The sequence below is a fragment of the Lipotes vexillifer genome, unplaced genomic scaffold (assembly GCF_000442215.2).
Source record: "Lipotes vexillifer unplaced genomic scaffold, Lipotes_vexillifer_v1.1 scaffold138, whole genome shotgun sequence".
Classification (NCBI taxonomy): domain Eukaryota; kingdom Metazoa; phylum Chordata; class Mammalia; order Artiodactyla; family Lipotidae; genus Lipotes; species Lipotes vexillifer.
Genome location: NW_006797971.1, coordinates 1081319 through 1103977, shown reverse-complemented (window position 1 = coordinate 1103977; position 22659 = coordinate 1081319). Strand labels below are relative to the sequence as shown.

General features: G+C 35.5%; 1 protein-coding gene across 4 annotated transcripts in view; it reads right to left on the bottom strand.

Annotated features, from left to right (window-relative positions):
- ERBB4 (erb-b2 receptor tyrosine kinase 4) overlaps positions 1 to 22659 on the bottom strand; it is a 1128925-nt gene that overhangs the window by 308031 nt on the left and 798235 nt on the right. For all 4 annotated transcript variants that reach the window (XM_007470009.1, XM_007470010.1, XM_007470012.1 and 1 more), the window contains exons 6-7: positions 6732 to 6850; positions 3879 to 4020 (exon numbers count right to left, since the gene is read on the bottom strand). In XM_007470009.1, coding sequence (XP_007470071.1) covers positions 3879 to 4020; positions 6732 to 6850 — 261 coding nt within the window. The remainder of the gene's footprint in view (positions 1 to 3878; positions 4021 to 6731; positions 6851 to 22659) is intronic.

Sequence of the window (22659 nt, the reverse complement as noted above, 5' to 3'; positions counted from 1 at the left end):
CTTTCCCTAAAACAACTCTGTCTAAATATCTCCACCAGAAATAGCATCTACGAACACCTACATTCAAATCCAAGGGCAGTGTGTGTTAACAACAACTGGTACTTGCTTGACTACTGCTCCACATTCTGAATTGCCCCCAAGATAGTGAATTTCTTTTATAGACTTAGGAAACTGCATGATATTTAGTTTGTGTTTTTCAGTAGTTCCACTTCATTTCATGTCATGATGCAAGGTTGAAGTCTAAAAATACTTCAAGTTACATGAAGCACAAATGAAGCTGAAGTTAAACTGCCTTGGATGAAGGGAGTGCACTTCATATCCAAGAAGAAATGTTTAAAATGTGTTCATCTTTCAGTGGAGTGCCGTAGAAACTGTCCCATAGTTTTACATGAAGAAACAAAATGAAATTTGAAAGGGCAGTACTTTAGGAAAGGTATATTAACTAAACCAGGAACATCTAATTACCTGACATGGTGAAATGTTTAGGAATCCAGTGGTCTGGAATATGCCAGAACATTCCCTCCCAAAAATAAGGACAAATTTTTGCATCTAGGGCCTCCCACGATAAAGGGAAAACACAATACCTGCTAGGCTGCTTTGGGTTTTGAAGGCAGCATCCTTCCATGTTTGGAAAAACTGCTTCTGGCCCAACATTCAGTAGTCTAGAAGGCTTCCGACCTTGAAGGGGGCCCAGAGCAGGAAAGGCACATGATGCAGGTCCAGGCTGGGGTACAAGCAATTCTGCTACTTGGATCACAAAACCCAAGAGGCTCTATGACATTAGAAATATCTTTGGCAGGAAAATATGCCATGTGGAGTTATGGTAAGTCCCGACCGGGAAATCCCAGCTGAGACCTCTAGGAATTACACACCATTTAATAAACAACTCCTGACATACTTCTGGGTCCTGGCAGAGACAGACTACCTAACCATGAGTCACGGATTGATCTTGTAGCCAGAATTGCCCATCATACAAAAGGTTTTGTTAAAAACCATCATAATGTTGAGCAGGTCCAACAGCAATCCACTGTAAGATGGAAGCAGTACATTTGGGATTGATGTGAGCAGGGGCAGACGCACAAGTAAACTGCATAAGCAGTGGTCCAAATCCCCACGTCATCCACCACTGTGCTGGCACCTTTCACTAAGCTCATACCCATGGCTGCATGGGGACCAAGAGAGGGCACGTATGACAAGCTGACCAAGAGAGGGCACGTATGACAAGCTAAGCTTGGGGTGTGGGTGCAAGCAGCTGAAAATGTATGGCAGCTGCCCTGCAGCCTCAGTCAGGAGTGGACTTGAAATATAGTAGCAAGGAAAAATCCCACCAATGGGCATAGTTCTGGGTAGTGCAGATGATCCTTTACTTTGTAGGGAATAAATAGGAGTTTAGAATAAATATGAACTCATGAGCAGTGGCTTGCCCTAGCAGAAGAAGTACTGGAAAATCTGGAATTGGGATTGAAGGGAGTCTGGGGTAGAGGCATATATATGAATCCATGGGAGTGGGTATAGTGTGAAGATCTTTGTATTCCAAGTTAATATCCACTAGAGGGCATCCACCACAAAAGAGACACTTTGCTGAGACTGTGTCACAGCCTGATCTTGCTTCATTTCCTTCCCTCATGGGTCTTGATTCTTGAGAACACTTCTTAAACAACCATAGTCTCTGTCTCAAGGGAACCCAACCTGCAACAGGTGTAAACATCCTTTCTGCAAGGTCTTTAGGGATACCTCATATTTAAAAACTTCCACATTTTTGCAGCAATTTATGTCAAGTGAAATTTTTAAAAAAGGTTATAAATATCTTCACTATCAGTTAGGTTCAGATTTTTCAGTCAAATTAGTTTCAAACAATATTTGTTGCTTAGGGTTTTTGAATTTCAGAATTCTGAATTAGGAATTGTAGACCAGTATTTAGAAACTGAACATCTTTGTTTTTCTAAGACAGCTACAGTTTAGCAAACCATGCCTTATGATCAAGGTCCCTCAAAGATTTGAATTTTACATAGATAAATAATGAAGTTCTTTAAATTAATCTGTAACTGGATAGACCTAAACTAATCCATGAAAGGAAGTTTATGAGTTACCATATCTATGGTAACTGGGCATTTAATTTCAAAAAACAATCCTAAGTATTTAGCGCCTTGTTATAACTTAGGAGTTGAGATGCTTCAGATGAGATACTACAAAGGATGTAATAAAGAAAAGGAAAATTCCCTAGCTCAGGTTTTTCTGGTCTTCCACTCTAGCCCAAGCCTTGGGCCTCAACCTCAGGGCTTGAATAAAAAGGAAAGCACCAAAAATCTCAAAAAAGCATGGTTTTGACTATCTTTGGGGCAAGCCACCATAATATAAAGTAGTAGAACAGGAGGACATTTGTCTAAGAAACCGAAAAAATTCATCATCTAGCCACATTCTACAATACTCTCAAGCCCCATATTTTACAAGATAGTAGATGAGGAAATATAGGGTAACTTTAGATGAGAAGTCGTTAGATCAAAATCATAACTTTGGATATAAAATTGTTTAAGATGGAAAAATCTCTACTATCCTAGAGTTAGTGTGTCTGTGATTTTAAAATGGTAATTCAGAGCCACGTTAAATATATATATATATATATATATATATATATATATACTCATAATTATTCTTTTAACCTATATAGAATATTTAATAATAATGGCTGGAATCATCATTGCTTTCAAAGACTTGTTTTTACATACTATTCCTCTGAACCCTATCCCCTAACCCTTTGATCTTTATAATGTATCTGGGAAAGAGAGAGGGTACATATGATTATCCACATTTTAAAGAGGAGGAAATAGAAAACTAAATAGTTTATCTAAAATCACATGACTAATAAGTGAGCAAAGCTATAACTGAAGCCACTCTAATACCATGTCCCTTACACTTCATACTTTATCACGTGGACAAAGCAAAACAAAAACAAAAACAGTATCTGTGTGCTGTAGAATGTAAAGTCTTCTTTTAATTGATTATGTGGATAAAAGTAGTGATTTTTTTTAGCCTTCCAGTAAGTAAAACATTGAAGAACTGTCTCATTGGTCTTTTCAAGCAAAGAAACTGACTTGAACAGGAATTGAGACATATACTATTCTTTTTTTTTTTTTTTTTTTTTGCGGTACGCAGGCCTCTCACTGCTGTGGCCTCTCCTGTTGCGGAGCACAGGCTCCGGACGCGCAGGCCCAGCGGCCATGGCTCACGGGCCCAGCAGCTCCGCGGCATGTGGGATCTTCCCAGACCGGGGCACGAACCCGTGTCCCCTGCATCGGCAGGCGGACTCTCAACCACTGCGCCACCAGGGAAGCCCATATACTATTCTTGATGAAAGCTAAATTGGTCATTTTGAATTCCCTGGATGAGTTATCAATTTGGTAAAGGCCCCTTAACATGCCCTTTATATCCACTGTTATTGTTTAACATTAGATTTGATGTTAAAACTGTAATGCTCTATATCCTATTACAAATAAATAATAAGAAATAATTTTAGGTAAAAATGCATTGTTATTAGAGCAGACCTCTTTCATTATATAGCTTGCTGCTACTTAACTAATCATTTTTCTGAGGAACAAAATCGTGTGTAAAACCATTGACATATAGTGAAAATATTGAGTTTAGAAGTCAATGAATGACACTGCACTATAACTTCAAACATGCCACTACTTTGCTGAGACTATGAACCAATCACTTCAATTTTTTGAATTTTAATTTTATTTGTGAAATGATAATAATAGTACCCATTCTCAAGTAATTCACAATATTGTCACAATTTTGAAATTCAATAAACTTACATGAAATTCCTCTGTTTTTAAATGATGAGCAATTGATTTGGCTCTTCTTATCCTGTTACTTACGTGGGCACTTCTTGACACAAAATGCTCCATAGGTGTATTTTGCATTGAAGTTATGCTCCAGTTGAAAGGTTGTTGGATTGTAGACGAAAGTTTGTGGACACTGAGTAACACATGCTCCACTATCATTGAAGTTCATGCAGGCCTGCAACACAGCAAAGATTAATTTTGTTTTAAAAATAACCTTCATAATACTTGTTAAAGGGACACTGCTACAACAGTTCTGTGATAGGTTATACTGTTTACTCAGCGCACATCAATTTCATAAAAACTGGAAAATCTGATAACTTCCTAGTTGTAAGGCCTTATTTTTTAACTTCGTATTTGTTTTGTACTTCTCAATTTTACAAAACTGTTTTTCTAATGTCAGTAAATACACCATCTACAGTTATTGATGTTCTAATTGCTTGGTATCTATCCATTGATTTCTAAACTGAGAATTGGTTTAAATTATTAGAGTTAGATAATAGTGAAAACTTATTTAAGCTTACCCTTATCCAAAGGGTTTATGTTGAGTCTTAGAGTCTTGGCAGTGACAACTAAATCTCCATTTGTACAGGCTAGACTTTCCTTAAAGCTGGTTTGGAGAGTTCAGTGCCTTAAGTGATATGGTAAGTCCATTCATCACCATCGCATAGTGAGAAAATGTGATGGTCATTCAAACTGGACTTAAAGAAAAGTCTCTGGCAGGTGACTAGTCAAGTGTAAATGTAGGGGGTACGATGCCAAAATGTAAAAAAGTGGCTATACTTAGCCCATAATTAAATAATATGATACCATTTCCTATATGGTCTTTTTCATAATGTCATACCATTTACTAAAAGTCACCAGTTCAAGTAAATTTGTTTCTGCTGACATATATTTGTATTGAGACCTCAATTTGTTAATATGTTCAAATGCATTTGAGAATGATTAAAAACCATTGTACCACCTAAGAGTTAGGTATTTGATATGAAAAGAGAACATATGTATAAGTACATAAAAACATGTGATTAGCAAAATAGGGGATGAACTAATTATCTTAATTTAACAATTTAAACATTCATAGGAAGAATTTGGGCCTTGGAAGGCAAGCTAATGTGAACTCAAGCTATATTTTACATATCATCATATATTGTATGTATGCTTATTAATAAGCACTAATTTATTCTGTTTCCTCAAAACATTTTCTTAATCAATTGTTGTTTTAGCAAGCACTTTATCACAAACATGACAATTCCCTGATGATGGTCTATGAGATGCATAATCAGAACGAGATTCACTGATAATACATTATTCACTAAGATGACACTCTCCAGGAAGAATCTATTAAAAACCAATCTAGGAAACTCAGTAAGTTTTAATTTATGGGTATAAAACTTCATGTGTCCTCATAATTGCTTTACTAATATATTTTATACAGTGTTGTGCACAGATTGCTTGGCAACAAAGGGACATAAGCCAGAGAAATCAAATAAGTTTACCTTCCAGACAGCATACAATACAACATAACTTACACCAAAGTCTTGGTCTGGCATTCTTGAACATTCTGTACTAAATGCCAAAGTGGAATCACTGGACCATTCCATAAAAGTAATGAAATGAGAATTCTGAAGCTCACTCAGCACTCTGCTTATTGTGATAATGGAACCATGAAAAAAATGCAGTGAAGCTTCTAAGTGAAAGTTAACATCAATTGTTGGTGTTTATTGTTGCTACTGTTTTGAAATTACTGTTTTGAAACACTTGTTCAGCAACTTCCAGATGAAGCTTCAATCCCATGTCTGGTGATAGGCAAGGGAAAGGGTCTCAGTTCAAGATCTGCTGAGTATCTTCTGTATACTTTTAACATTTTTCTTCTCTTTCCTTCTTCCTCCCTACTCATTTCTGCAATACACACTTTTGTTTCACTATAAAATTAGAATAGACAAATTAAGTTTCTTTTGACATTAAGAAAAGTAAGAAATTACTGTGTATCTACATCATAAGAGCTATAATCTATAATTTGCTTATTTCCAGAATTAAGTGCCAAATTGAAAAAAAGACTCAGTTCTAAATACATCTGCGTATCCTCTGGATATTTGAGAAGGGAAAAAAAAACAAAATAAATTCCTTTGTGCATTTTTAGTAACAAAAATAGTTTATTATTTTATGATTTTTAGCTTAAAATGAAACTAATGCTCTGTGTGTATGAAATTTCATTAACTATAGCTCACAGAATTGTCTGCATGTATTCAAAAGAATAGAAAGACCTTTATCAAGGATATCAAAATGTAATTAAAAAGTGACCCCTACAAGCTACAAATATTAATTTTGAGGACATAAAAGTGTCCTCTTCTAAAATAAAAATCACACAGATTAGCATATAAATTGCTTTAAACGTGCATTTGTAAATCTTATAAATCTTGAATAATATTAGCTTGTAAACAATATAAACTGTAAAACAGTTAAATTCATAAATTTGTGTGCTTTAATATTGAAATTTATATTTGAGAAATAAAATGCAAGTGCCCCCACTCAGAAGACTCGACTCAACGATGCAACAACACACATAGGTAATCACCATAAATTCTGGAAGGATACTGTTAGCTTTTTAAAAGATATCTCAATATGTTCTCCTTCATGTTGTCCAATAAACCTCACTTAATATAAATTGTAATCAGAAAGACATAATTCGTTTAGTAGAACAGAACAATCCTAGTTAATTAATAGCCACCCAGTGAGGGAATGACTTCTAGGAAGTCAGAGCATCTTTCTTAATCCTAAAATGGCAAAATTTGATCTTATCTTAATAAAATATTAAAGACTCAATGTGCCTGAGTCAAACCAGGATGGAGGGGAGGACCACAGAGTGAAAGGGACAGCTGCCAGACTTACAAAGCAGTCGGTATCCTTAGGTCCCGAGCAGCCTCCAGCACATTCTCGGTGACAGCAGTCACTAACGTAGGGTCCATAGCATCTGCCATCACACTGTTCTGCACAGACAGTCCTTGTCACTGCAGAAGACAGAGATAGGTCCTCATCAAAGTCAGCCACCAAGAGAAACTTCTAAGGGGATTTGGAGTAGCTGAGAAAAGCTGAGCCCTGGAGAAACAATGTACTCAACTGTCATTGACTCAGCTCAGCAAACATTTACTGAAGGAAGTCTGCAATTGATCAAAATTACTGTAAAACCCAAAATTACTGCAAAATTAAAACCCTTCAAAATTAATACACAAATTTGTTTTCTATATTCTTTCTTGTTCCAGCAAATACTTAAAGGCTTTACAAAACTCACACAAGTTAGCAAGAAAGAATCAAATTTAGAACAACTGAATGTGACATTTTGGCAGGTTGTGAAGGATGGAGTCAGCAGCGAAGTCAACTTACAGCATGCACAGTGAGGGCCTGCAGCGGGAGGTGCCCCCAGGAGTCAGTGCAAGATTTTTGGTAGTCAATGCAGAAAGGGGAACAGAAACTTTTACATGATTCACATTATATCATTCCTATCAGATACATCGATGCTAGATAGGTGATAAAATGGATATGTGACTGACAAATAAATAGGTAGGTAGGCAGGCAGACAAAGAGAGATAGATAATGGATCTGTAGTAGTACAACTGTTTCTATTCCTGAGATTTAAGTGAAATTTCTTCTAAGATTTCTGCAAAAGGAGGGACTTGTGTAAGGAAGAGTGCAACACCACAGGAGGAAGGAAAGGATGGAGGAGGGAAAGAAGGAAGGAGGAAAGGAAGAGAGAGAGGGAGATATATTCATAACAAACACAACAAAAACTTCGGTTAGTTTTTTCTTATAACATCCTTCAATCCAAGCTGACAGCAGTATGTCAAGGTATACATTGGACATCAAAATTATAGCATTGAGGGACACATTTCTGCTTATCACACTTATTCCAAAGATATATTTTAAAAGTATTTAGAGAAATGAATTTTACAGCATATGTGTAGCACATCATTTCTTTGCTTCTGTATTTCCACTTCAGCCTTGTTTCTTCCCACCTCTTTGAGTTCTTCAAAGCTTCCTTCACTGCTATCATAGCAAGACACCACTCTAGTGTTCCTCAGAGCTGGTCTTCACAATTTTCTTTGGTCTAAGGGCTCATATACCTGGATGAAATCATTCATCTCTGCTTTGCATACTACCTATAGGTAGATAACATCAGATCCAGATCTGAATTCTCTGTTGAGATGCAATATGTATTTCTAGGTGTCTACAAAAGTTCACATTTAGAGGTACAAAATGGAATGTATCATTTCCCCACCTCCACCATCGAGTATATCTCTCTTATTTGTTCCCTTACCTCAATTAATGATAGTACCGTCCATCCAGTAGCTCAACTAAAATTTGGGGACATGTTTTCTATTTCTCCTTTCCCCTCACCCTCACTTCTCATACCTAATAAAAATCCCAAATACTAGCAATAGATATTTTTCATTACTGTCTCTCCTCTCTACTCCAACTTTGTTCTGAGACTTAGCTCTAAATTATTACATAGCCTTCTAAAAGATTTCTCAGATCACAATCCTCTTTGCCACTCTAAAAGTAATGATTTGAAAATATGGGCCACTGCATATAAATCAGGGTTGTTTCACAGTATGAAGCTTACTTCCCATCTCTGCACTAGAGGTGTAAACCCTTAGCAAGGAATAAAAGTCCTCTATCAATTGGCCATCATTTCTACCGGCATCTCTCACTAATCTCATTGTGATCTTCACATCCAGACAGAGAAATACCGCTTGTGGTCCCCAGTTCCTTTCATGGTACTCAACTGTAATTTTCACTGCCTTTTCACAATGCATTCCTTCATGACGAAAAGAACCCTATCTGCCTTCTCTGTCTAGCAAATACTCATTCATAAGATCCACTTAAGGTGCCATTTTGCTCTGAAACCTTTTCAGACACATCTCCACCCTGAGTTAATCTGACACACTTGCTTCTGAGCAAGTAAGCAGATGAATTAAATCTACTCATTAACTCTTCATATTCATACATGTGCTTACATTAATATTCCTATCTTTTAACCAATTGTTATATTTATTTAGATGTCCTAATTAGTAATTAATACCATATAAAGGAAACACTTTTAATAGACACTTTTGGAAAGAACAGATTCAAATATAATTCCTCTCTTCCAGATTCAACGAGTCTCTTTTGCTGTATTAAGAGTTGCTCATTGAAATGGCAGACATATGTTAAGTAATCAAATTACTAGATTTGAAATCAGTGTTATCACAGGACAGTCTATTTGCTTTTAGTTGACAGGCTTTGCTCAGCTGGAAAATAGCATGAAGTGAGAGAGCAATCATATCCTATAAATCATATCATGTTTTAATCCTAGACATATATGTCTAAGTGTTAATTTCTCTTTTTAACTCTATGGTGATTTAAGGTAACTATACAAAATGTTTCAATTTCTCTTTATTTATATACTCTGGTCTTTCCTACCAAATGAGGAAATTAATGTATATAGTATTTAAAGAAATAACCATGATTTTATTTTTATAAATTATTTATTAAATGTTCATAAGATAATTTCTCTCATTGAGTACACTATTTAAATATAAAAACAATATGTTAGAAAAAGAATCTAACGTAGTACAACCTCAGGTTCAATAATTATTATACTGTGAACTTTTAAAACATGTATTCAAATTATTCAATCATATGTGTTGTCAACTATAAATTTTTCAAAATAGCAATTTCTTCCATACAGTGGTCCCTATCTCACATTTTCTCAGGACATTTTGATGTTAGAGATGCCATTCCATTTCAGGAACATGCAAAGAAACATACTTCTAAGTCATTATTTTTTTAAATTTTGATTTACGATATTAAAAGGGAATTCTGGGATTTGTTTCAAAAGCAGTCTACAATTATTTTTTTTCAAAAGGTAAGATACATTTAACACTAAAAAAGCACTATTTGTTATCATAGTTTTCACACACCTAAAGTTCAGTAAGCATGAAACGTATTTAGAAATCTTTGCTTGACAGATAATAAGTAAGCAAAAGAACAAAGCAATAAGCTTAATCTCTAAATAATGATGAGACACTGTTAAGAAACATTTCTTCACATTGTTATGAGTTTTGTTTCCAGAAAGAAAACTTTCCCTTTGTGCAGTCTGTTTAATGGCACTTGCTGATTAATAAGCATTATTTAATATGAATTAAACACATCAAACTATAGTCATATTTTATTATGATGGAAACAAAAAACAAAAAACAGGTCCTGAAATCAACCAGATAATTCACTTAGCCTCTATGGGAACATTAACTTATAATTGCTTTGGTTATTTTAATTTCCATCCTTGCTTAACTATTATTTCATTAGAATTTTTTTCCCCTATATTTATTATCTTTTCTAAATTGCTTCATTGGGTACATTACAATATTTGGGTTGAATTTTTACTAGCTTGTTCTTTAGTGGTACATCGCTAACTCTGATTGCTTAACATAAAAGATAAAACCTGGGAAATTAAAATGCTTATTATATTAGGGTCAGTAAATTTGAAATTGAAAATGGGGATTCACTGAAAATATCCATGAGAATCAGATGGATATTGGGTCCTTAACATTTAAGGAACCAAGCATTCTGTAGTAGTAAGAGGATGCTGCTGAGAGAATATTTATCATCTCAAAAAAACTAAAGTATCTATAAGTAGGTTTATTACATCAGCATTTCACTAATAAAAACAAGGGCTTAATTATTTCTTAAAATATAATAATAACTACCCTTAAAGTTACTCCCTTAGAAGAAATTAATTTTATTTGAAGAACTTTAGCAATTTACTAATCAAATATTTACTGTTACTTCTTATGAGTTACAAAAGGAAAATGAACATTCATAAATGATGCAAAACAGAGCACTGACATCATGGTGACTAAACAAAAGGATCTCTGCCCATTAAAAAACAAATGAGGTAAATTTAGGCAAAGTCTTTGCGTTTTCTTCCTACGTTTTACACCCAGCCCCTTTCTTCCTCCTTCCCATCCATTTCTCCTTCATCATCTCCTGCATCTTCGCACCCTCAGTGCCTTCTGCTTCTCTTCACTTCCTCTACCCAGTGGCTCTGAATCAGGCTCTCTATTAGCTCATTGAACAGAATTCTTGTATCAGTGAAAATTTTGGTTTAGTTGATAATCAGTGGGGCCCAAGATTTTCCATTCTAATGAATTCCCAGGTTATGTCACTGCCTACTAGTCCACAGACCTCATTTGGAGTAGCAGGATATAGAGTACTTAAAAAAAAAATGCCTGGGAATCACCTAATTCCTATTAAATCAAAATTACCTGCCATGTTCTAGGATTTGATACTTTTAATAAGCTCCCCAGGTGATTTCCAATATGCAGTCTAGAGCTGAAAACCATTATTGTATCCAGTGAAAATGGGGAAAACTCTAGGTTATTTCCAGCATTTGATTGATTGACTTATTATTCTTTGTCTGAGATTTAATCACACTGACTGTCCTCTTCCTTTAATTTCCTATTGGTGTTGTTAAGCCCTCTATCACTAATAGGGAGATTAAGCAAACACAACTGATGTGCAAGCAGGTAGGAAAATGTGGGAAGAAAAAGACCTAAAGTGGGAACAGAAATATTGCTTGGCTAATTCTGAAGGCAAAACTTTCATATAAGTAAGAGACAGAAAACTGTTCCTTTCTCTTACCCAGCAGCTGTTTATGTGACAAATATCCCGAGCAGCCCCCAATTACATTGCTAGCATATTTTAAAGCATGCTTATTTCTATTTCATTCTATTTCAGTTAGTATTCAATGACCTGCACCTCTATGATGCCTAGATTATTTCTGTTTATTGACTAAATTTCGACAAACTGTGTCCGTGAAACACATTGTGTCCATTAAATAGATGGTACTTCAGTGGAATGGTTTTAGTGTTAGGCTGTTTTCAGTTACAAACTTGGAGGTTTGAGCAAGAAGAAAAATGCTTGGGTTAAAGCAAAGGTGATTTGGGTTGGATGTGAAGAATTTATTGACTATTAGAGTGATAAAAATACTGTAATGAGCCACTGAATGGGTTTCTTGAGTCTTTATTTGTCAGTATTTAAGGGAAATCTCTTCTGAATGCTTTAGACCTCCACTAAATTAAAGACAGCGGGCTTGATGAAATGCTCTCTAGAGGTACCCTCTAGTTCTACAATCTAATATTTATTCCTATGAGTTGTGAAATTGTGACCGTCCCCCACCCCGCAAAATGAACGTTTTGTAACATGCTTCTAGAAAGCTACTATCATCAGAATCGACTTTAAATGAAGCAAATAAAGCTCATAGACCATTCAAGAATACTACTTCCAGAGCATGCTGAAATGTGTAGAAAATCAGGTTTAATGACACTAACACTAAATTATATACCACTGTTAATTTTCCCAGGGGAGAATAATTGGACACATCTGTGTGTCCAGTGCATGATAGACTGTAAGAATTACATAGAAAGATACCTGGTCCTCTTCCTACTTTCTGATTCAATAAGTCTAGGGAAGGGGCCAGAAAATTCATTTTTTTATTGGGAGCCCCAAGGTTTTCAGCCTTTATAAACCAATATTTTAATACCTCTCCTCTAAGATACTCTCTCCTTCTTATTGTGTGGCTACTGCAGGAAGGGTAAAGCATTTATTTAGATGGGAAGGCAGAGATGGAGATAGGTGTTAAACTGCACTGCTGCTTCCTATCTCACATTAGATCACAGAATAATTGACAATAATTGTTGCCACACAGAGTCAAGCCTCAGGATACATAAAGACTATATCCTGATCTGGACAGGGAAGGAATTTTGAATTTTAATAATTTAATATTTTATCAATTATTTTAACCAGTAACATAAGGCCTAATGCATTGAAAAAAGGCTAAGTAGAATTATAAAAACATATCTGGGCTTTCTAAACTACCACAGTTATACCCATTTTCACATCACAGAAGAAAATAAAACATCATCTTTTATTTCTAATTAGTCTGCTGATAGCTACTCCAAAGGAACTGACCATTCATACCATAAGGTGAACACCCCTACAACTATTATAATGGTTTAATCTTATATGCAATAACTGCTACAGTTCACCTAAAAATCATGGCAGATACCTGCAAAGCCCTTACTGAAACTGACATTCAGAGTCAGTTAGTAAAAGTATGCCTAAATTTGACAGCTACTAATCAGGTTTGACCCTTGTCCCAGTTAATTCCCTGGTGACCCATGGGCTATGACATGATAATATTGCTAGTTATGACAAATAGGAAAGGAATCTTGTCTAATCTATTCTTCATCAATAGCTGCTTTATTCATTTATTTAATGAAGTTTTATTCAGCCTATTTTTAAAAGACATGCTCAGTGGTTCATTAAGGGACCTTAAAGCTGATTTTAAAATACCCTCTTGGCCACCAGGGAAATTCTCCCTTATTAACAGGCTATTAACATCAGCAAAGTTTATGAGTCAGGATTAAAAACAAAAAAACAAAAATAATATTGCCCTATTACATGAACTATAAAAGTATTCTTGAGGGTGAGTGTGGGTTTTTGCATAATCTTTCCAAGACTATATATATAGATTCCAAGATAATAGGGAAGTGTATGAATTGGCATAATGAAACCATAAATAGTATTTAAAAATATATTTTTACATTAGAATTGATGGCTACACCTTACATACACAAATAAATGATATACTGGAAATAAACTGATTAAAAAATGGAATTATCTTATCATGGATGTGTTACAAACCAAAAATGAGGAAAAGTTGACATTCAACTTTTCCAAATCACCTTGCATTATAGCAGACCAAACGTCTCTATATCCAGACGTGATGAAAATGAACATACACACACAAACACGCACACACACACACACACACACAATCTGTTTTGTTTATCCTAGTTCCCTATCCAGAATACCAATAGACTGAAATAAAGACAATCTCTCCTACCCAGTATATATCTGGATGAGTTTCCTTCTGTAATTGGCAAAAAAAAAGCCAATTCTGTAATGAATATAATTAGAAAGTATTAAAATGGAAAAGAAAATATTAAAACAGAAAAACTGAGCAAAGACTATGAATAGAAGGTTTAAGAAAAAAATAGAAATGATCAATAATTATGTAAAAAAGACATTTGACTTCAGCTATAATCCAGGAACTATAAATTAAATCAGGGAAATGTTGTTGTGTACATAATTCTTAAATGAAAAAAAAAAATCTAGTTTTCATGCAGGTTAAAAATTGAGCAAACTATTGGTGTGTATCAAAATTGATACAAGATTTTTGAAGAGTAATTTGCTGCTAACAAATTTGTGTATGTAAATTCACATGTGACCAAGCAGTTTTATTTCTAGTAATCTGACACAGAAAAATGTGTACATATGGACAGATATGTATTTAAAATGCTCACTGGTTGCAATTGAGACTAATAGAATGTAATCTAATGTCCACTAAGAAGGAATTTGTTAAGTAAATTACAGGTCACCCAGAACTTGGGAAACTCCTACAGGACTAAATAAAGAATGAAGTTAATCTCAATCTGCTGAAATGAAAGGATTTTGAAAATATAACGTACAATGAAATAAAAGTGATAGAAGAGTAAATATAGTGTACTCATTTTTGTAACACAAGATCCCAGAATTTATATACACTTATGTGAATAAATATACACATGAATGTACACATATATATCAAACATTACTATAAAGTAATCACTTTATGGAAAAATGCAGGTTGGGTGGAATGCTGCTCATTGATGGGCATACATTTTCACTTTTAATTCTATACATTTGAGTATGACAAAAATTTTTCTAAAGAAAACTATAATATGAAATAATCTATGCATTTGGCAGAGCAAGTTAATTATCCCAGTGTTACAGATGAAGAAATTAACATTTAAAAAATATTTAACTAGGGCTTCCCTGGTGGCGCAGTGGTTGAGAGTCTGCCTGCTGATGCAGGGGACATGGGTTCGTGCCCCGGTTCGGGAAGATCCCACATGCCGCGGAGCGGCTAGGCCCGTGAGCCATGGCCGCTGAGCCTGCGCGTCCGGAGCCTGTGTTCCGCAACAGGAGAGGCCACAACAGTGAGAGGCCTGCGTACCACAAAAAAAAAATTTAACTAGCTTATCCTAGGTCACGTGATTTATTATAAAGTAGGGTTTTAAATTAATTTCCAGAATTATATATATCTTCCTTAATATGTTTACATTAAATAGCCACAAACAATAGGTGTCTAAAGACCAAAGGGGGTGAGGGTGGGAGGAACATAGTTCCAAAAACTGTTTAAAATACAACGTGGGAGAAGGAACTAAGATGGTGGAGTAGAAGGACGTGCTCTCACTCCCTCTTGCGAGAACACCTGAATCACATCTAGCTGCTGGAAAATCATTGATAGGAAGACACTGGAACTCACCAAAAAAGATAACCCACAACCAAAGACAAAGGAGAAGCCACAGTGAGATGGTAGGAGGGGTGCAATCACAGTAAAATCAAATCCCATAACTGGTGGGTGGATGACTCACAGACTGAAGAACACTTATACCACAGAAGTCCACCCACTGGAGTGAAGGTTCTGAGCCCCAAGTCAGGCTTACCAACCTGGGAGTCTGGCAATGGGAGGAGGAATTCCTAGAGAATCAGACTTTGAAGGCTTGTGGGAATTGATTGCAAGACTTTGACAGGACTGGGGGAAACAGAGACTCCACTCTTGGAGGGCACACACAAAGTAGTGTGTGCATTGGGACCCAGGGGAAGGAGCAGCGACCCCAGGGGAGACTGAACCAGACCTACCTGCTAGTGTTGGAGGGTCTCCTGTAGAGGCAGGGGGCGTGGGGGGGGTTGTGTCTCACCATGGGGACAAGGACACTGGCAGCAGAAGTTTTGGGAAGTACTCCTTGGCATGAGCCCTCCCAGAGTCTGTCATTAGCCCCACCAAAGAGCCCAGGTAGGCTCCAGTGTTGGGTTGCCTCAGGCCAAACAACCAACAGGGAGGGAACCCAGCCCCACCCATCAACAGTCAAGTGGATTGAAGGTTTACTGAGCTCGGCCCACCAGAGAAACAGTCAGCTCTACCCACCACCAGTCCCTCCCATCAAGCCTCTTAGATAGCCTCATCCACCAGAGGGCAGACAGCAGAAGCAAGACTACAATCCTGCAGCCTGTGGAACGAAAACCACATTCAAAGAAAGGCACACAAGATGAAAAGGCAGAGGGCTATGTACCAGATGAAGAAACAAGATAAAACCCCAGAAAAACAACTAAATGAAGTGGAAATAGGCAACCTTTCAGAAAAAGAATTCAGAATAATGACAGTGAAGACGATCCAGGACCTTGGAAAAAGAATGGAGCCAAAGATCAAGAAGATGTAAGAAATGTTTAACAAAGACCTAGAAGAATTAAAGAACAAACAGAGATGAACAATACAATAATTGAAATGAAAACTACACTAGAAGGAATCAATAGCAGAATAACTGAGGCAGAACGGGTAAGTGACCTGGAAGACAGAATGGTGGAATTCACTGTTGCGGAACAGAATAAAGAAAAAAGAATGAAAAGAAATGAAGACAGCCTAAGAGACTTCTGGGATAACTTTAAACACAACAACATTCACATTATAGGGGTCCCAGAGGGAGAAGAGAGAGAGAAAGAACCTGAGAAAATATTTGAAGAGATTATAGTCGAAAACTTCCCTAACATGGGAAAGGAAATAGCCACCCAGGAAGCACAGCGAGTCCCATACAGGAAAAACCCAAGGAGAAACACGCCGAGACACATAGTAATTAAATTGGCAAAAAACTAAAGGCAAAGAAAAATTATTGAAAGCAGCAAGGGAAAAACGAAAAATAACATACAACGGAAATCTCATATGGTTAACAGCTGATTTCTCAGCACAAACTCTACAAGCCAGAAGGGAGTGGCATGATATACTTAAAGTGATGAAAGGGAAGAACCTACAACCAAGATTACTCTACCCATCAAGAATCTCATTCAGATTCGATGGAGAAATCAAAAGCTTTACAGGCAAGCAAAAGCTAAGAGAATTCAGCACCACCAAACCAGCTCTACGACAAATGCTAAAGGAACTTCTCTAAGTGGGAAACACAGGAGAAGAAAAGGACCTACAAAAACAAACCCAAAATAATTAAGAAAATGGTCATAGGAACATACATATAGATAATTACCTTAAACATGAATGGATTAAATGCTCCAAACAAAACACACAGGCTTGCTGAATGGATACAAAAACAAGACCCATATGTATGCTGTCTACAAGAGACCCACTTCAGGCCTAGGGACACATACAGACTGAAAGTGAGGGGATGGAAAAAGTATTCCATGGAAATCAAAAGAAAGCTGGAGTAGCAATACTCATATGAGATAAAATAGACTTTAAAATAAACAATGTTACAAGAGACAAAGAAGGACAGTACATAATGATCAAGGGATCAATGCAAGAAGAAGACATAAAAATTCTAATATATATGCACACAACATAGGAGCACCTCAATACATAAGTCAACTGCTAACAGCTATAAAAGAGGAAATTGACAGTAACACAATAAGAGTGGGGGACTGTAACACCTCACTTAAACCAATGGGCAGATCATCCAAAATGAAAATAAATAAGGAAACAGAAGCTTTAAATGACACAATAGAGCAGATAGATTTGATATTTATAGGACATTCCATCCAAAAACAGCAGACTAGACTTTCTTCTCAAGTGCACATGGAACATTCTCCAGGATAGATCACATCTTGGGTCAGTAAATTTAAGAAAATTGAAATCATAACAAGCATCTTTTCTGACCACAATGCTATGATATTAGAAAAGAATTACAGGGATAAAAAACGTAAATAACACAAACACATGGAGGCTAAACAATACGTTACGAAATAACCAAGAAATCACTGAAGAAATCAAAGAGGAAATCAAAAAATACCTAGAGAAAAATGACAATGAAAACACGACAATCCAAAACCTATGGGACGTAGAAAAAGCAGTTCTAAGAGGGAAGTTTATAGCTATACAAGCCTACCTCAAGAAACAAGAAAAATCTCAAGTAAACAATCTAACCATACACCTAAAGGAACTAGAGAAAGAAGAACAAACAAAACCCAAAGTTAGCAGAAGGAAAGAAATCATAAAGATCAGAGCATAAACAAATGAAATAGAAACAAAGAAATCAATAGCAAAGATCAATAAAACTAAAAGCTGGTTATTTGAGAAGATAAACAAACTTGATAAACCATTAGCCAGATTCATCAAGAAAAACAGGGAGAACACTCAAATCAATAAAATTAGAAATGAAAAAGGAGAAGTTACAACAGACACCACAGAAATACAAAGCATCCTAAGAGACTATTACAAGCAACTCTATGCCAATAAAATGGACAACCTGGAAGAAAAGGACAAATTCTTAGAAAGGTATAACCTTCCAAGACTGAACAGGAAGAAAGAGAAAGTATGAACAGACCAATCACAAGTAATGAAATTGAAACTGTGATTAAAAATCTTCCAACAAACAAAAGTCCAGGACCAGATGGCTTCACAGGTGAATTCTATCAAACATTTAGAGAAGAGCTAACACCCATGCTTCTCAAACTTTTCCAAAAATTTTCACAGGAAGGAACACTCCCAAACTCACTCTATGAGGCCACCATCACCCTGATACCAAAACCAGACAAAGACACTACAAAAAAAAGAAAATTACAGACCAATATCACTGATGAATATAGATTCAAAAATCCTCAACAAAATACTAGCAAACAGAATCCAACAACACATTAAAAGGATCATACACCATGATCAAGTGGGATTTATCCCAGGGATGCAAGGATTCTTCAATATACGCAAATCAATCTGAAGGAGAAAAATCATATGATCATCTCAATAGATGCAGAAAAAGCTTTTGACAAAATTCAACACCCATTTATGATAAAAACTCTCCAGAAAGTGGGCATAGAGGGAACCTACCTCAACATAATAAAGGCCATATATGACAAACCCACAGCAAACATCATTCTCAATGGTGAAAAACTGAAAGCATTTCCTCTAAGATCAGGAACAAGACAAGGATGTCCACTCTCACCACTATTATTCAACATAGTTTTGGAAGTCCTAGCCACGGCAATCAGAGAAGAAAAAGAAATAAAAGGAATACAAATTGGAAAAGAAGAAGTAAAACTGTCACTGTTTGCAGATGACATGATACTATACATAGAGAATCCTAAAGATGCCACCAGAAAACTACTAGAGCTAATCAATGAATTTGGTAAAGTTGCAGGATACAAAATTAATGCACAGAAATCTCTTGCATTCCTATACACTAATGATGAAAAATCTGAAAGAGAAATTATGGAAACACTCCCATTTACCATTGCAACAAAAAGAATAAAATACCTAGGAATAAACCTACCTAGGGAGACAAAAGACCTGTATGCAGAAAACTATGACACTGATGAAAGAAATTAAAGATGATACAAACAGATGGAGAGATATACCATGTTCTTGGATTGGAAGAATCAATATTGTGAAAATGACTATACTAACAAAAGCAATCTACAGATTCAATGCAATCCTTATCAAATTACCAATGGAATTTTTTACGGAACTGGAAGAAATCATCTAAAATTTGTATGGAGACACAAAAGACCCCAAATAGCCAAAGCAGTCTTGAGGGAAAAAAACGGAGCTGGAGGAATCAGACTCCCTGAATTCAGACTATACTACAAAGCTATAGTAATCAAGACAATATGGTACTGGCACAAAAACAGAAACATAGATCAATGGAACAAGATAGAAAGCCCAGAGATAAACCCACGCACCTATGGTCAACTAATCTATGACAAAGGAGGCAAAGATATACAATGGAGAAAAGACAGTCTCTTCAATAAGTGGTGCTGGGAAAACTGGACAGCTACATGTAAAAGAATGAAATTAGAACACTCCCTAACACCATACACAAAAATAAACTCAAAATGGATTAGAGACCTATATGCAAGACTGGACACTACAAAACTCTTAGAGGAAAACATAGGAAGAACACTCTTTGACATAAATCACAGCAAGATCTTTTTTGATCCACCTCCTAGAGTAACGGAAATAATAATAAATAAATAAACAAATGGGACCTAATGAAACTTCAACGCTTTTGCACAGCAAAGGAAATCATAAAGAAGACAAAAAGACAACCCTCAGAATGGGAGAAAATATTTGCAAATGAATCAACAGACAAAGGATTAATCTCCAAAATATATAAACAGCTCATGCAGCTCAATATTAAAGAAACAAACAACCCAAACCAAAAAATGGGCAGAAGACCTAAATAGACATTTCTCCAAAGAAGACATTCAGATGATCAAGAAGCACATGAAAACCTGCTCAACATCACTAATTATTATAGAAATGCAAATCAAAACTACAATGAGGTATCACCTCACACCAGTTAGAATGGGCATCATCAGAAAATCTACAAACAACAAATTCTGGAGATGGTGTGGAGAAAAGGGAACCCTCTTGCACTGTTGGTGGGAATGTAAACTGATGCAGCCACTATGGAGAACAGTACGGAGGTTCCTTAAAAAACTAAAAATAGAATTACCATATGATCCAGCAATCCCACTACTGGGCATATACCCAGAGAAAACCATAATTCAAAAAGACACACGCACCCCAATGTTCATTGCAGCACTATTTACAATAGCCAGGTCATGGAAGCAACGTAAATGCCCATCGACAAACGAATAGATAAAGAAGATGTGGTACATATATACAATGGAATATTACTCAGGCATATAAAGGAACAAAACTGAGTCATTTGTTGAGATGTGGATGGATCTAGAGACTGTCATACAGAGTTAAGTAAGTCAGAAAGAGGAAAACAAATTTCATATATTAACGTGTGTATGTGGAACCTAGAAATATGGTACAGATGAACCGGTTTGCAGGGCAGAAGTTGAGACACAGATATAGAGAACAAATGTATGGACACCAAGGGGAGGATGGGGATGGTGGTGTGCTGAATTGGGCAATTGGGATTGACATATATACATGTCATATTGACATATATACACTGATGTGTATAAAATTGATAACTAATAAGAACGTGCAGTATAAACAAACAAACAAACAAAAAACAACTAATACTAAACTTTCTTTGGGTTATTTGTATGAATATGTTAATATAAATGTTTCAGACATTACATGAAATTTCTAAAAATCTTATATGTTCTGGTATAATGTTATAAGTCATAATTCTAGTTATTACTTTAAAATGTATATCTCAGAAATAACTTAATTTTCTTGTCAATTGCATTATTATGTACTTTCATCGAATCTTTAACCGTGGTCATTTTTAAGTCTTTTGTCATTTACAGACAGTTCTGGGTGTACTCTGATGCTTTTGCAAAAATGTTCCTATAAAAGGGTTTCATCTTCAAGGAATTCATGGAAAAGACTTTGACAAGTACAGGTTTCTGGTAACTGACTATACTGCTGAACTGATAAGCATTTTCAGAACTCTAATGGAAAACTGATGAATTCATAAAAGTGCTAACAAAAGATCAAGATAAAAAAAATTAATTACATGGGACTGAGTGAACTGATGAGGATGATTATAAGTTTTGTGACTTCCTGTTTGAATAATAATAAAAAAAAAATCCCACAAGGACTCAGAGGCAAAAAATATACAAATCAGTTTTCACTGCAAAGTAAAGGAGTTGTTACTGTGGAGGATTCCTGGACTGAATGTCAATATTATGACATAGTATGAATGTGTTTCGTGTTTGGTAATTGCAATCATTGTTGCTTTTGTTGTGGTCATCCATTTACAATGCTTGGTGTCAGTTCACTTATCTCTTGTAAAAGTAAAATACAGTGTGTGTGTGTGTGTGTGTGTGTGTGTGTGTGTGTGTGTGTGTGTGTGAAAATAAATAAATTTTAAAAAAGGTTCCAGTCATAAGATAAATAAGTACTAGAGATGTAATGTACAACATGATAAAGATAATTAACACTGCTGTACTATACATATGAAAGTTGTTAAGAGAGTAATCCTAAGAGTTCTCATCATAAGGAAAAAATGTTTTTTTTTCCTTATTTCTTTAATTTTGTATCAATATGAGATGATGGATGCTCACTAAACTTATCATGATCATCATTTCATGATGTATATAAGTCCAATCACTATGCTGGACACCTAAACTTATACAGTACTGTATGTCATTTATATCTCAATACAACTGGAAAAAAATTAAATTCTAAAAAAAAAAATACAACATGGAATAACTAAAATGATCTACACATAACTGCTTTACACTCTTGAAAAATAATTAGTTCTATAGTCATTTTAAGTAACAACACAATTACAAATGATGAGTAATGAAGACTAAGATATTATTCAAATACTCTTCAAATTTATAGCAAAAGCCATAGAAATAAGATTGTTTTATATTTAGCATTTTATAGACCCTTATATATGATTAAATTTAACCTACTGGTTTTAAAGAGGAGAAAACTGAGGCCCAGATAGGGCCAACATTCAAGTCCATGTCTCAGTAATAACAGAATTTTAAAGTGGAACTACCTAAAATAGTTACACCAAAAACATATGCTTCAAGCATATACAAAAGAATATTTTCAAAATATTACTTTAATTCTCATAGAATGTATGTTTGAGTTTATTTTTTTTTAAAGGATAATCACACCTGCTTAAAAGTTAAATGATGTTCCTTTTCAGTGTTTTTCCAACTTTTTTTTTAGCACAATTTATAGTACAATTTTACATTATGGCTCAGTACACATATCCATGATGAAAAGTTTTAAGGC